This window comes from Heteronotia binoei, chromosome 19 (genome assembly GCF_032191835.1).
Source record: "Heteronotia binoei isolate CCM8104 ecotype False Entrance Well chromosome 19, APGP_CSIRO_Hbin_v1, whole genome shotgun sequence".
NCBI lineage: Eukaryota > Metazoa > Chordata > Lepidosauria > Squamata > Gekkonidae > Heteronotia > Heteronotia binoei.
Genome location: NC_083241.1, coordinates 36,269,067 through 36,283,690, shown reverse-complemented (window position 1 = coordinate 36,283,690; position 14,624 = coordinate 36,269,067). Strand labels below are relative to the sequence as shown.

The 14,624-nt window shown below is 46.6% G+C and overlaps 1 protein-coding gene across 2 annotated transcripts in view; it reads right to left on the bottom strand.

Annotated features, from left to right (window-relative positions):
- The window catches only part of ISL2 (ISL LIM homeobox 2), a 61,531-nt gene that overhangs the window by 26,553 nt on the left and 20,354 nt on the right, over nt 1–14,624 (bottom strand). Inside the window, exon 6 of one of the 2 annotated variants that reach the window (XM_060259945.1) lies at nt 1,864–2,090. The exons of the other annotated variant lie outside the window; for it this stretch is intronic. Within the exon in view, the coding sequence (XP_060115928.1) occupies nt 1,881–2,090 (210 nt within the window). The 3' untranslated portion in view covers nt 1,864–1,880. Of the gene's footprint in view, nt 1–1,863; nt 2,091–14,624 lie in introns of those variants that run through there. 2 annotated transcript variants of the gene reach the window in all.

Here is a 14,624-nt window from a genome sequence, read left to right as displayed (position 1 = left end):
CAATTAAGGAGTTGTCAAAGAAAGAACCAGGACTTCTAAACCCAAGGAAACTCTTCTAGCAGAAACCTCTCCTGAGAACAGAGAGGAAGAAGATTTGTTAGCTGAGCTGCATCCAGCGACCAACCCCTGTGTTTAAGAAACCTCGAAAGCTTGAGAAAATCCCAACGGCTGCAACTTTTCCAAGAGGTTATCATCTTTGGAAGCCGGGAAAGATCTGGTGTTGAACAATTCAGAGGCCGATCTCCCCCCACCCCCACCCCTTTTTCAACACTTCCGGAAGAAGAGCGAAATAGAAGAAGACGACGATGACGATGATGATGACGATGATGACGTCGACGGCATCGACACTGGATTTATATTCCACCTTCCACTCTGAATCAGAGTTTCAGAGGAGCTCATAATCTCCTTTACTTTCCTCCCCCACAACAGACACCCTGTGAGGTGAGTGGGCTGAGAGAGCTCCCCCAGGAGCCGCCCTTTCAAAGACAGCTCCTGCGAGAGCTGTGGCTGACCAAGGCCGTTCCAGCAGCTGCAAGTGGAGGAGTGGGGAATCAAACCCGGTTCTCCCAGATAAGAGTCCACGCACTTAACCACTACACAAACTGGCGTAACTCTTCAACATATTCATGCCGAAGCTCTGCTTAAATTAAAAGATCTTTTTAAAAATATTTCCTTGCATGCACACGCCTTGAAATCAGCTGTGTGGTGACAATCTCATACTGCGGTGGCAGCCATTGCCAAAGCAACATTTTTTTAAAGGTCCCCACTGCCCATCTGATCTTCCACAGCCAATCAGAAGCTGTGCTGGGCAAAAGCCCCACTCAGCCCCACCCACTTCCAGGAAAGGTGCCACGGTGCTCACGTTGGGAACCATAGGTGGTCTTGGTGAGAAACGTAACTGTATTCGTGAAACTCGTGAAAGCGGAAGTGAAATGAGGGATCAAGTACGACCTCGTCGCATTGGGAGTACATACTGTCTGTGTTAGGAACAAACAGGGGTGGCATTCTAGTAGAAGCTCTTTTGCATATTAGGCCACACACCCCTGATGTAGCCAATCCTTCTGGAGCTTACAAGGCTCTTTTTCGTAAGCTCTGGGAAGATTGGCTCCATCAGGGGTGTGTGGCCTAATATGCAAAGGAGCTCTTGCTAGAATCCCACCCCTGCCCAGCACTGATTCAGACCCTCTAATGCCAAAAAAACAAAAGAAAGAAGATGTCTTCCGGTCAGGTATTTGTTCTTTTATTAGGAAGGTCAAAATATCGATCCCACCGTTACCTGCTGCCACGATAATAAATAACAATAATTTACTTTGGTCTGTCAAGGTTCTAGCCTCCTCTCCTCCATCTGTAAGTTAATTTAACATTGGCAAGAGGAGGACGAGGGAGGGGGGGGGGAATAAAACACTCAGTCCGGCAGATCATTTCCAGCAATCATGCGGATCCGGGGAGAGGAAGAGCTACGTTTCCCCTTTCCGGGCCACCAAGCAAAATAAAACGACAACAAAAAAGTTCAAGATTTCTCCAGATGTCTGGCGTCGAGGGTCCGATGGAAAGAAGCAAAGTGGTGGTCGGTGAGGAACCGTCGAACTGATGAACGGAACATCACAGCGACTCTTGGGTTATGGAGCCGGTTCATCGAGGTGTCCTCTTCCAAATGAAAAGGGGGAGGGGGAAGTACTCTAGCTTTACATGATTTAGGGCTAATTTTAGTTTAAATCCAGAGAGTTTTTTTGCATGGACTCCTTTGGAGAGCGTCACCCTGTGTTGTTTTTTCTGCCTGCGGGCTGAGGAAGACAGCAGAGCCCAGAGAGGTTATAGCCGAAACTGGATTAAGGAAGAACAAGGAGGGTTTGTTTGTTTTTTAAATAAAGATAAATAATTTAAAGAGTCGAGTTCTGCTCGGAGATCAGGAACTCATGCAGGGGGACAGGAGCATGCGCAAGTCCGGAGGGGGCAGGGGAGATGGCTGGCTTCACGTCTCCACCGGGCTTAGGAACCATGCTGTTGGGGGTATCAGGGAGCTGGGAAGACAAAGAAGTCACGTCACTGCCGGAGGAGTTCCCCAAGGAACCGGATTCCGAAAAAGAGACCTGAAGGAAATAAAAAGGAAAGGTTGGTAAATCACGATAACGTTGCTTGGATAAAGCTTTTTTCTTGAAGATTGCTCGGTTGTTCAGAGTATGGCATTAACAATATCAGAAGAGCCCTGCTGGATCAGACCAGTGGTCCAGCATCCTGTCTCGCACAGTGGCCAGCCAGTTCCTCTGGAGGGCCAACAACAGAGCATAGAGGCCGACGCCTTCATAAGAACATCAGAAGAGCCCTGCTGGATCAGACCAGTGGTCCATCTAGTCTAGCATCCTGTTTCACACAGTGGGAAACCAGTTTCTCTGGAGGTCCAACACTAGGGCAAAGAGGCCAAGGCCTCCCCTTGATGCTGCCCCCCAGCACTGGTATTCAGAGGGTCCCACAGAGAGAAATGAGGGAGGGAGGCTATAACCGCTGCTGCTGTACCATGGTAGACCCTCCCCCAGCCTCTGAGACCCTGATTGTTCACATCCATCCGTGATCAGAGTTAACCAGATGACCTGATGCCACACGTTGCTATTATATTAACAAAGTATGATGCAGGATTCGTTTCTGATTATCCTCTAAAGCATAATCGAGACACAGGAAGGAAGGGGGTCGGTGGGAACTCCAAAGGGCAAACAGGGATATGCAGCTGCAGGTCACATTCCAGAATCCGGGATAGCCAATCAGCAGGCTTGATCCCCGGCCCAGAACATAAACACCATGTCTGCGCCCTATGTCGGGGTGGCCAAACTTGCTAAACATAAGAGCCAGAAGATGGAAGGAAGGGAGGGAGGGAGGAAAAGGAGGAAGGAGTGGAAGAAGGGAGGAAGGAAGGGAGGAGTGGAAAGAAGGGAGGGAGGAAAAGGAAGGAAGGAAAGAAGGGAGGGAGGAAAAGGAAGGGAGGCGTGGGAAGAAGGGAGGAAGGAAGGGAGGAGTGGAAAGAAGGGAGGGAGGAGAAGGAAAGAAGGGAGGGAGGAAAAGGAAGAAAGAAAGGAGTAGAAAGAAGGGAGAGAGAAAAAGGAAGGAAGGAAAGAAGAGGGGGAGGAAAAGGAAGAAAGGAGTGGAAAGAAGGGAGGGAGGAAAAGGAAGGAAGGAAGGAGTGGAAAGAAGGGAGGGAGGAAAAGGAAGGAAGGAAAGAGGGGAGGGAGGAAAAGGAAGGAAGGAGTGGAAAGAAGGGAGGAAGGAAGGAGTGGGAGGGAGGAAGGAAGAAGGAAGGAAAGAAGGGAGGGAGGAAAAGGAAAGAAGGAAGGAGTGGAAAGAAGGGAGGGAGGAAAAGGAATGAAGGAAGGGAAATAGATGGGGAAGGGAGAGATGGAAAGAAAGCAACTTGAACATTAAATTCATTCTCCAAGCCACCAGTTGACTTGGCTTGGAGAAGTGATTTAAAGTGACAAATGCCTTCTCCAAGCCAGCTGACGGGGTGGAGCGGGGGGCTTCGAGAGCCACACAGTATTGTGAAAGGACCACATGTGGCTTCCAAGCCATAGTTTGGCCACCCCTGTCCTATATTCATTGCCAAATGCAGAGCTGGGGAAGCTGTCAAGCCAGTAACCCATCAACAGGCAATTTTAGTTCTGCGAATTAGCTTGCCGTTACAACTAAACACTTGGTTTGGTGTAGTGGTTAAGTGTAGTGGTTAAGTGTGCGGACTCTTATCTGGGAGAACCGGGTTTGATTCCCCACTCCTCCACTTGCACCTGCTAGAATGGCCTTGGGTCAGCCATAGCTCTGGCAGAGGTTGTCCTTGAAAGGGCAGCTGCTGTGAGAGCCCTCTCAGCCCCACCCACCTCACAGGGTGTCTGTTGTGGGGGGAGAAGATACAGGAGATTGTAAGCCGCTCTGAGTCTCTGATTCAGAGAGAAGGGCGGGGTATAAATCTGCAATTCTTCTTCTTCTTATTATTTGCCCATGCAGAAGGCACTGTGGGCTGATGACCATGAGCTAAATTGTGCCTTTGTGAGACTGCAACCGGTGAGTTTCAGGACTGGGATGTTCCTTGGTTTTAAAAGCCAAGGTCCACCTGGCACGTTACCTAGATTTGAATGCCGCAGCCCTGTAGAGACCAGCAAGATTAGAGAAGCCATGTTGGTTCAGGCCAGTGGCCCATCTAGTGCAACACTCCATCGATTCCGCCCAAGCACCAAGAAGACATTGCCCCAGACATACGTGCATCTGAGAAGCCATGCTGGATCAGGCCAATGGCCCATCCAGTCCAACACTCTGTGTCACACAGTGGCCAAAACCCAGGGGTCCTCATGAGATCCACCAGCGGGGCCAGGACTCCAGAAACCCTCCTACTCTTGCCCCCCCCAAGCACCAAGAATACAGAGGATCCCTGCCCCAGACATAAAAACATAAGAGAAGCCATGTTGGATCAGGCCAATGGCCCATCCAATCCAACACTCTGTGTCACACAGTGGTCAAAACCCAGGTGTCATCAGGAGGTCCATCAGTAGGGCCAAGACTCTAGAAGCCTTCACACTGTCGCCCCCCCCCCCCCCCGCCAGCACCAAGAAGACAGAGATTTGGAGAGTCAAAGCTTTCTTCCTCAGACACCCTTCATGCCTAACACAGGAAGCTTAGAGGCTCAAAAGTTCACACACTCCCAAAATCATGTTGGTCTGAAAGGTGCCACTGGGCTTGAATCCAGCTGTTCAGACCAACACAGCTGCCCCCAGAAACTATTGCAGATTAGAACCATGTATCTCTTTAAAAAAAATACCTTCACACTGTATACAAATGGGTTGGAGGATAGGATATAATATTTTCTATCCAGTGCCGCAAGTACTATATCAGGGGTGGCTGAAATGGGCTTGGAAGCCACATGTGGCTCTTTCACACATATTGTGTAGCTCTCAAAGCCCCCACCACCCCATCAGTCAGCTTGGAGAAGGCATTTGTCTCTTTAAATCACTTCTCCAGGACAAGTCAGCAGTGGCTTGGAGAATGCATTTAAAATTAAAGTTGCTTTCTTTCCGCCTCTCCCTCCCCCATCTATTTTCCTTCCTTCCTTCCTTCCTTCCTTCCTTCCTTCCTTCCTTCCTTCCTTCCTTCCTTCCTTCCTTCCTTCCTTCCTTCCTTCCTTCCTTCCTTCCTTCCTTCCTGCTTTCAAACATCTGACATTTATTCTATGCAGTTCTTACATTAAGCAAGTTTGGCCATCCCTGCTATGAGCTTAAATAAAACTTTGTATGCTTCAACTTTGTTCAGTTGTGGTGTATGTGAGAATCATCCAGGAGGAACAAGATCTCCCTTTGCATAGAAACCATAGCTGTTTCTCAGTCATCCACATTGGGGCGAGGGGGTCATAGGGTCATGGAGGGCTAAGCTCTAAATCCTTGGTGTCTGCATCTTTAGAGTTTTTCAGATCTTTGACAATTGTCCTTGGAAATCTTGACTTCTGGATCCTTCCTTCCTTCCCTGCAGCTTTCAAACATCCGATGTTTATTCTATATGTTAATTCTGATGTTTATTCTTACGTTAAGCAAGTTTGACCACCCTTGCACTACATGAAAGAGCCCCGTGGCGCAGAGTGCTAAAGCTGCAGTACTGCAATCCTAAGCTCTGCTCACGACCTGAGTTTGATCCTTGGCGGAAGCTGGGTTTTCAGGTAGCTGGTTCAGGTTGACTCAGCCTTCCATCCTTCCAAGGTGAGTCAAATGAGGCCCCAGCTTGCTGGGGGGAAAGCGTAGGTGACTGGGGAAGGCAATGGCAAACCACCCTGTAAAAAGTCTGCCGTGAAAACAACGTCACCCCCGAGTCGAAAACGAGTGGTGCTTGCACAGGGGACTACCTATAAGAGCCCCATGGTGCAGAGTGGTAAAGCTGCAGTACTGCAATCCTAAACTCTGCTTACGACCTGAATTTGATCCCGATGGAAGCTGGGTTCAGGTAGCTGGCTCCAGGTGGACTCAGCCTTCCATCCTTCCAAGGTGGGTCAAATGAGGCCCCAGCTTGCTGGGGGGAAAGCGTAGATGACTGGGGAAGGCAATGGCAAACCACCCCGTAAAAAGTCTGCTGTGAAAACATGAAAGCAACGTCATCCCAGAGTCAGAAACGACTAATGCTTGCACAGTAGACCTTTCCTTTCCCATACTACATGAACCTTGAGTCTTTCTTCCTTCCTCTTGGCCATTCCCATAACATGGCCAAGACCAATCTGCACTCCGATTGCAGACGGCCCTTTAACCTTTCACGTTCCATGCAAAGACAAAGGGTACCTGTCTAAACAAATCCTGTAGAATATAAAGAAGTACACTTTCTGCCCCCCCCCCGCAGTATTTCAGAGATGATGCAATGGTTCCAAAATTGGCTGCTTTTTCCTTTTTACAAACAATGAATCACTTGGCATAGCCAAAATATTACAAACAAATCAATCCAAATCCATTCGCACCTTAGCAACTAACAAAGGCTGTTACATTCTCAACAACAAACCAAAACTAAAGGGAACCAACCATCAGGCAGAAGGGCCAGCAATATAAGAAGAACACATTAAAATAGGGTTACCAGTCCCCAGCTGGAAAGCAGGGGAGACCCGTGTTCTGCAAAAAAGTCAATTTCAGTGAAATTTACACGGATATGCTGCAGTTGCTCAGTACAAAGAATTTTTAAAAGACTCACTATTGAAGGAATATCTCATACTATTTTATAACATATAATGTAAAAGGTAAAGGTAGTCCCCTGTGCAAGCACCAGTCATTTCCAACTCTGGGGTGATGTTGCTCTCACAACGTTGTCACGGCAGACTTTTTACAGGGTGGTTTGCCCTTGCCTTCCCCAGTCATCTGCCCTTTCCCCCCAGCAAGCTGGGGACTCATTTGACCGACCTCGGAAGGATGGAAGGCTGAGTCAACCTGAGCCGGCTACCTGAACCAGCTTCCGCTGGGATCGAACTCAGGTCGTGAGCAGAGAGCTCCGACTGCAGTACTGCAGCTTTACCGCTCTGTTCTACGGTGCTCTTTGAACATATAATGTACATAACCTAAATTATAAATTAAAATTAAAATAAAGTATTTGCCATATTTCATCATGAAAGAGTCCATGTAGAGTAAAGACTCCAAAGAGTGCAAAGTCCTAGTGGGTGCGCTTTGACCTCTCCTGATGGATGACGATGTTGTCTGCGATGTCAGAAACTACTTTGCAGTACATTGAAGACTCAGCACATGAGGCAATGTCTTTATAATGAAGTGTAAACGATAACATGTTCCCTAGGTTTAAAAAAGCCGCGTTTCGGTCGTAGGCCTTCGTCGGGATCAATTCACTTCATATTCTCTGGAACCAATGCTCACAACAATATGCACACAACTAGTCAGTTTCTTTATCTGGCATTAGCGGTTCTCGACAAATGCTTTATTGTGATTTTGATTTATAATTTTGGTGATGTACATTATATGTTATAAAATAGTATGAGATATTCCTTCAATAAAGGTAAAGGTAGTCCCCTGTGCAAGCACCAGTCGTTTCCGACTCTGGGGTGACGTTGCTTTCACAATGTTTTCACGGCAGACTTTTTCCGGGGTGGTTTACCATTGCCTTCTCCAGTCATCGACACTTTCCCCCCAGCAAGCTAGGTACTCATTTGACCAACTTTGGAAGGATGGAAGGCTGAGTCAACCTTGAGCTGGCTACCTGAACCAGCTTTCACTGGGATCGAACTCAGGTCGTGAGCAGAGGGCTCCGACTGCAGTACTGCAGCTTTACCGCTCTGTCAATAGTGAGCCTTTAAAAAATTCTTTGTACTGAGCAACTGCGGCATATTCTTATAAATTTCACTGAAATTGACTTTTTTGTAGGTCCTAACTCTACTGTGTTCATCTCCTTTGTTTTGCTAATCCCCAGTTGGAGGCAGGGGATCCCCAGGTTTGGAGGCCCTCTCCCTGCTTCAAGGTTGTTAGAAAGTTGGTGGGGGGGGGGGAGGAAATGTCCGCTGGACACTCCATTATATCCTATAGAGACTGGTCCCTATAGAGTATAATAGAGAACTGATCTGTGGATATCTGGGGCTGAGGTGGGAGGCTGTGTTTTGAGGTAGCGGCACCAAATTTTCAGCATACCATTTGGTGCCTCTCCTCAAAAAGCTCCCCCAAGTTTCAAAAAAGATTGAACCCGTAGGTCCAATTCTATGATCCCTAGAAGAATGTGCCCCTATCCTTCATTATTTCCAATGGAAGGATGGCATTTAAAAGGAATGCGGTCCCTTCAAATTTGATGGCCAGCACTTCCTGGCTCCACCCCCAAAGTCCCCAGAGATTTCTTGAGTCAGGCCTGGCAACCCTGCATTAATACATTAAACCAACTTACTTCCAAACATATTGCACAGCAATTACCTCCATTTAAAATTTACTAGATAAAGCTGTCCTTAAAAATACCGTAATTCTTCAATCAACACACCCTGACGTGTGCGTTAAAATATATCGAAGCAATCAATAGCATTCTAGAGGACAGCAAGATTTTCAGGATATGAGCTGTCAAGAGTCAAATGCTGCCTTCCGCAGACACAGTTACAAACAAGGTTATTCTTGCCTAGGTGGTAACGTCCGGTTTTCATAGAAAAGCCCCCAGTCATGGAAGCGTAGAAACACAGAGCTGAAAGGGGCCTCAAGGATCATCTAGTCCAACCCCCTGCACAATGCAGGAAATCACTACTACCTCCAGGCCTCATTTTGGGCAGGAGCTCACATGAGCAGAGCTCCGGAAGCTCTACCTTTTATTGTGCTCTTTCTTTCTTAACCCCCTCACCAAAAAAAAAACCCCACTTGCTTCTGGGCTCCACTGTTCAAACCCCCCTGGGAGAATTTTGCTGAACTCTTAAAATCTGACAAACCTTCAAGTGTTTTTCCCTACAACAAAAGGGAAAATAACCAAAACATACAAAGCAGAGAGATGGAAATCTTTGTCATGCCACTGTGGCCAAATAGGAGAAAGTCATTGAAAAAGTATGATGGGAGTAAGGTTTTATTATGACAATTCTAATTCAGGAAGCGTTCTAAAGTAGATGCTGAGCTGAAAGAATTCAGTACCCCTTCCGGCGACGTCAGGAGGGGTGTGGCATATGCAAATGAGTTGTGCTAATGAGCTCCGGCACCTCTTTTTATACGAAATGACCTCTATCTACCTCCTGCCTCCCCGTTCCCCCAGCAGTGACCCCTGTTCCATGTCCAGAGGAAGGCAACAGGCCTCCAGGATCCCAGGCCCACCTGGCCTGCAGGAAATGTCCTTCCTGATTCCCGAAATGGCAATCAGCATTACACTGGGCTTTTTTAAAAGAAAAGGCCCAGCAGGAACTCATTTGCATATTAGGCCACATCCCCTAGCATCACCATTGTTTTGTGCAGGACTTTTCTTGTAGAAGAAGCTCAGCAGGAACCTATTTGCATATTAGGCCACACCCCCTGATGCTGAGCTAACCGGAACTGCGTTCCTGCTTTAAACAAGAAAATTTATTTATTTTATTACTTATTATTTATTACTTTAAATTTCTATCCTGCCCTCTCCGCAAGCGGACTCAGGGCGGCTAACAACATTCATTTTTACAATTTAACCAATAAAAACTACAGTTTAAAATTATTTAAAAACATTTCATTTCATGGTGCTGTATCACTACAATATAATATAGTATAAGTGGTGATCATGGTACTCTATAATGATGTCGGGTGGCAGCTCTCTCCCAGTTAGATCTCCACGGCATGTCGAAACAGTTCGGTCTTACAGGCCCTGCGGAAAGTAGAGAGATCCCGCAGGGCCCTTATGGCCTCCAGGAGAGCATTCCACAATTCTGGTGCTGCCACCGAGAAGGCCCTAGCTCGCATCAGCTGCAACCTAGCCTCCTTTGGTCCAGGGATGGACCACAGATTTTTTTGTCCTTGAACACAGTGCTCTCCGGGGAACGTGTGGGGAAAGGCAGTCCCGCAGACAGACAGGCCCCTGACCATAAAGAGCTTTAAAGGTCAATACCAAAGAAAAGAAAAAAACCCTGAACGTTGTCCTGGGCAGGTAAGAAAGGGCCACAAAAGCCCAGCGCCCGTTCATCCCTTCCTGCCCTCCGTCTCACCATCGGCCTAAATTCTCTGATCGCTAGCCTCTCTGTTTTTAAGAGGCCAGATCTCCATTTCGGTGCTGCAACCATTCGCTGTAATTTTTTTTCTCCCGTATAATTTCCCTTCATTTGTATAAAATTTGGTCCAGGTTTGGGTGTGTAAACAATGCATTTGATTCCCGGTAGAGGTTCTGTGGTGGGGGACGAACGTATTTCGTGATGTACAGAGTCGACACAAAACCTGTCAGGAGTCATTTTGTAGAAAAAGAGCTGCCGGAGCTTATTAGCAAACCCATTTGCATATGCCACACACACCCCTGAGGTCACTGGAAGGTGGACTAAATTAAATCAGCTCAGCATCTACCTGAAAATGCTTCTTGAATTATAATTGTCATCATAAAACCTTACTCCCATTGTACTTTTTAAATGACTTTCTCCTCTGTGGCCACAGTAGCATGATGAATATTTCCATCTGTCCGCTTTATATGGTTTGGTTGTTTCCTCATTTTTGGTGGGGGGAAATATTAGAAAGCTTGTCAGATCTTAAGAGTTCATTGACATCAGAGAGAGGTTGCTGATAAACGAATAAACACACAACCACGAACGGTTCTAGTGACCAACAATTATTAAGACTATATTACAATAATGTAAGAATAGATGAGAACAGACAAATGCATAGAGACACAGACAAAACTCTCAAAGAGTACATTCATGGAAGACTGTAGAGCACCAAAGCACAGGAGTCCACTTTTAGCTCCTGCTTCCACAAATCTTCAAGTAATGGAAAGCTCTACTCCATTTTCCTTCAAATCAAATAATCCACGAACCACAATTCATACAGCTTCACAGTTAAGAAGAAGAAGAATTGCAGATTTATATCCTGCCCTACTCTCTGAATCAGAGACTCAGAGCGGCTCACAATCTCCTGTATCTTCTCCCCCCACAACAGACACCCTGTGAGGTGGGTGGGGCTGAGAGGGCTCTCGCAGCAGCTGCCCTTTCAAGGACAACTCCTACAAGAGCTATGGCTGACCCAAGGCCATTCCAGCAGCTGCAAGTGGAGGAGTGGGGAATCAAACCCGGTTCCCCCAGAGTCCACGCACTTAACCACTACACCAAACTGGCTCTCTGTTATTCAGTATCAACAACCTCTTCCATATAACACTAAAGTCATCTCACAATATTTCAATAAAATATAGAGGTTCTGGAGCTCTGCTCCGTGAGCTCCTGCCCAAAATGAGGTCTGCCTGTATTAGTATTATTTTATCATGTCGTTTCTCCAACCAGCTCAGTACAATGTGGGGGGGGGGGGGGAACGGGACATATACTCCTCTTTATCCTTACTATAAACCTTGGAAGTAGGTTAGCCTGCGAGAGAGTGACCTGACACTTCAGGACAGAGCAGGGATTCTAATCTGGATTCTCCTAACCAGGGTCTGACGCTCCGAACGTCATCTCACAAGGCCTGTGTTGCGAACGCAGTGAAAGCTAGACAGACAAGAGCTGTTTTGTTAACGAGCAACCAATAAGTAGGTGGCTTGATTCTGGGTTCATTTAAGCAACTCATTTTTGAATTTGTTCTGTTTGCCATTTTCATGACCTAAACAGAGAACGACAAACATCGCCTGCAAGTCTGGGACTTCAGTATTACACTCTTGTTCCGCTGATCTCACTGAGATGATCGTTGCTTTGGTTGTGGTCAGGGCTTTTTTTTTTTTAGCAGGATCGCAGTTCCGACTGGCTAGGCACCAGGGGGTGTGGCCTAATATGCAAATGAGTTCTGCTGGACCTTTTTCTACCCAGAAGCCCTGTATGAAACAATGGTGATGTCAGGGGTGTAGCCTGATATGCAAATAGGTTCCTGCTGGGCTTTTTCTACAAAAAAAGAAGCAGCCCTGGTTGTTTTTATTAATTTGATTTGCTTCATCGCCCCAGCCCAGCCCAGGCTCTGGGTGATGCACGTCAGCTAACAACGCAAAAGTCAAAATAACATTGCAATTCAGGTTGAAGCGATAAAGGCAAGAAACTTGGGGCAAATGACATTCAAGCTGATGACCAGCTTCTTTGAGTTTGCAGCAGTGTTAAAAATTTACAACAGTTGGAACAAAAGTGCTTTGAAGATAAATATCATCACCATCATCGGGGCTTTTTGAGCAGGAACACATTTCCAGCTGGCTTGGCATCAGGGGGTGTGGCCTAATATGCAAATGAGATCCTGCTGGGCATTTTCAACAAAAAGCCAAATAATAATAATGGCTCATTTTGTAGCAGGAGCTCTTTTGCATATTAGGCCACACTCCCTGATGTAGCCAACCCTCCAAGAGCTTACAGGGCTCTTAGTACAGGGTCCAGAGATAGAATTCTAGCAGGGGCTCCTTTGCATATTAGGCCACACCCCCTGATGGAGCCAACCCTCCAAGAGCTTACAGGGCTCTTAGTACAGGGTCCAGGGATAGAATTCTAACAGGGGCTCCTTTGCATATTAGGCCACACCCCCCTGATGGAGCCAACCCTCCAAGAGCTTACAGGGCTCTTAGTACAGGGTCCAGGGATAGAATTCTAACAGGGGCTCCTTTGCATATTAGGCCACACCCCCTGATGGAGCCAACCCTCCAAGAGCTTACAGGGCTCTTCTTACAGGGTCCAGAGATAGAATTCTAGCAGGGGCTCCTTTGCATATTAGGCCACACTCCCTGATGCAGCCAATCCTTGAAGAGCTTACAGGGCTTTTTTTTTGTAAGCTTCAGGAGGATTGGCTATATCAGAGGTGTGGCCTAATATGCAAAGGAGCTCCTGCTACAAAACTAGCAACAACAATAACAACAATCATAATAATATCAAATGATAGTAGATCCAGGTGAACGTCTGTGTTGGTTTGAGGCAGTAGAGCAAACTTTTAGTGGCACCTTTAAGACCAGCTCCTTGAATAAAACTTTGTGGATCTTAAAGGTGCAACTGGACTCAAAGTTTGTTCTAGCAGATAATAATAATATCAAACGAGGGATTTTCCAAGGAGACTATCACCAATGTCGTTGCCCTAATACCACTCACAATAACAATATATGACAACAACAATAATAATATCAAATGAGGATTTTCCAAGGAGACTCACTATCACCGCTACCCTTTGTCTTTGCCCTAATATGAGTCACAATCATTCTCAACAGGACAGAACCTAGGATACCAGCTTTCAAAGATGAGCCCAGCGATTTCGCACTTAGGGTATATAGATGACTTGAAAATGTATGAAAAGAGACTGATTCTTTACTAAATACGGTTCAGATATTCAGCAAAGAGATAGCAATGGAATTTAGACATGAGAAGTGTCCAGCGTTAGCCCTGAACAGAGGAAAGATCATTGAACAAGATGTTTATGTTGGATAAACATAGGGAGCAGAGGTCCATCAGTGGATAGTTGGAACTCTTGGTCTGGGGCAAGTGATATATTCTTGATGCTTGGGAGGAGCAACAGGGTGAGGACTTCTGGTGTCCTGGCCCCACTGATGGACCTCCTGATGGCACCTGGGGGTTTTTTTGGCCACTGTGTGACACAGAGTGTTGGACTGGATGGGCCATTGGCCTGATCCAACATGGCTTCTCTTAAGTTCTTATGTGACACAGAATGTTGGACAGGAGGGGCCATTGGCCTGATCCAACATGGCTTCTCTTATGTTCTTATGTGATACAAAGTGTAGGACTGGAGGGGCCATTGGCCTGATCCAACAGGGCTTCTCTTATGTTCTTACGTGACACAGAGTGTTGGATGGGAGGGGCCATTGGCCTGATCCAACATGGCTTCTCTTATGTTCTTATGTGATACAAAGTGTAGGACTGGATGGGCCATTGGCCTGATCCAACATGGCTTCTCTGATATTCTTATGTGACACAGAGTGTTGGACGGGAGGGGCCATTGGCCTGATCCAACATGGCTTCTCTTATGTTCTTATGTGACACAGAGTGTTGGACGGGATGGGCCACTGGCCTGATCCAACATGGCTTCTCTGATGTTCTTATGTGACACAGAGTGTTGGACGGGATGGGCCATTGGCCTGATCCAACATGGCTTCTCTGATGTTCTTATGTGACACATAGTGTTGGACGGGAGGGGCCATTGGCCTGATCCAACATGGCTTCTCTTATGTTCTTATGTGACACAGAGTATTGGACAGGAGGGGCCATTGGCCTGATCCAACATGACTTCTCTTATGTTCTTAAATCAAGATGCCAAACAACAACAGAGTCAAAACACTGGATTCTAAAGAAAACTACAACTATCTCGGAACCCTGGAGGAAGCTTACAACATCAAACATACCCTTGTTAAGAAAAACACAATCAAGGAGCGTTACCAAAGGGTTGAAAAGATATTGCAAACAAAATCCATTTGCAACAACACGGTAAAGGCAATTAATACCTGGGCAGTCCCAGTTCTAAGATACACAACTGGCATTAGCGATTGGAAATGAGCAGAATTAGAAGCAAGAGATAATAACGATAATGACGCAAGATAATGTTGAT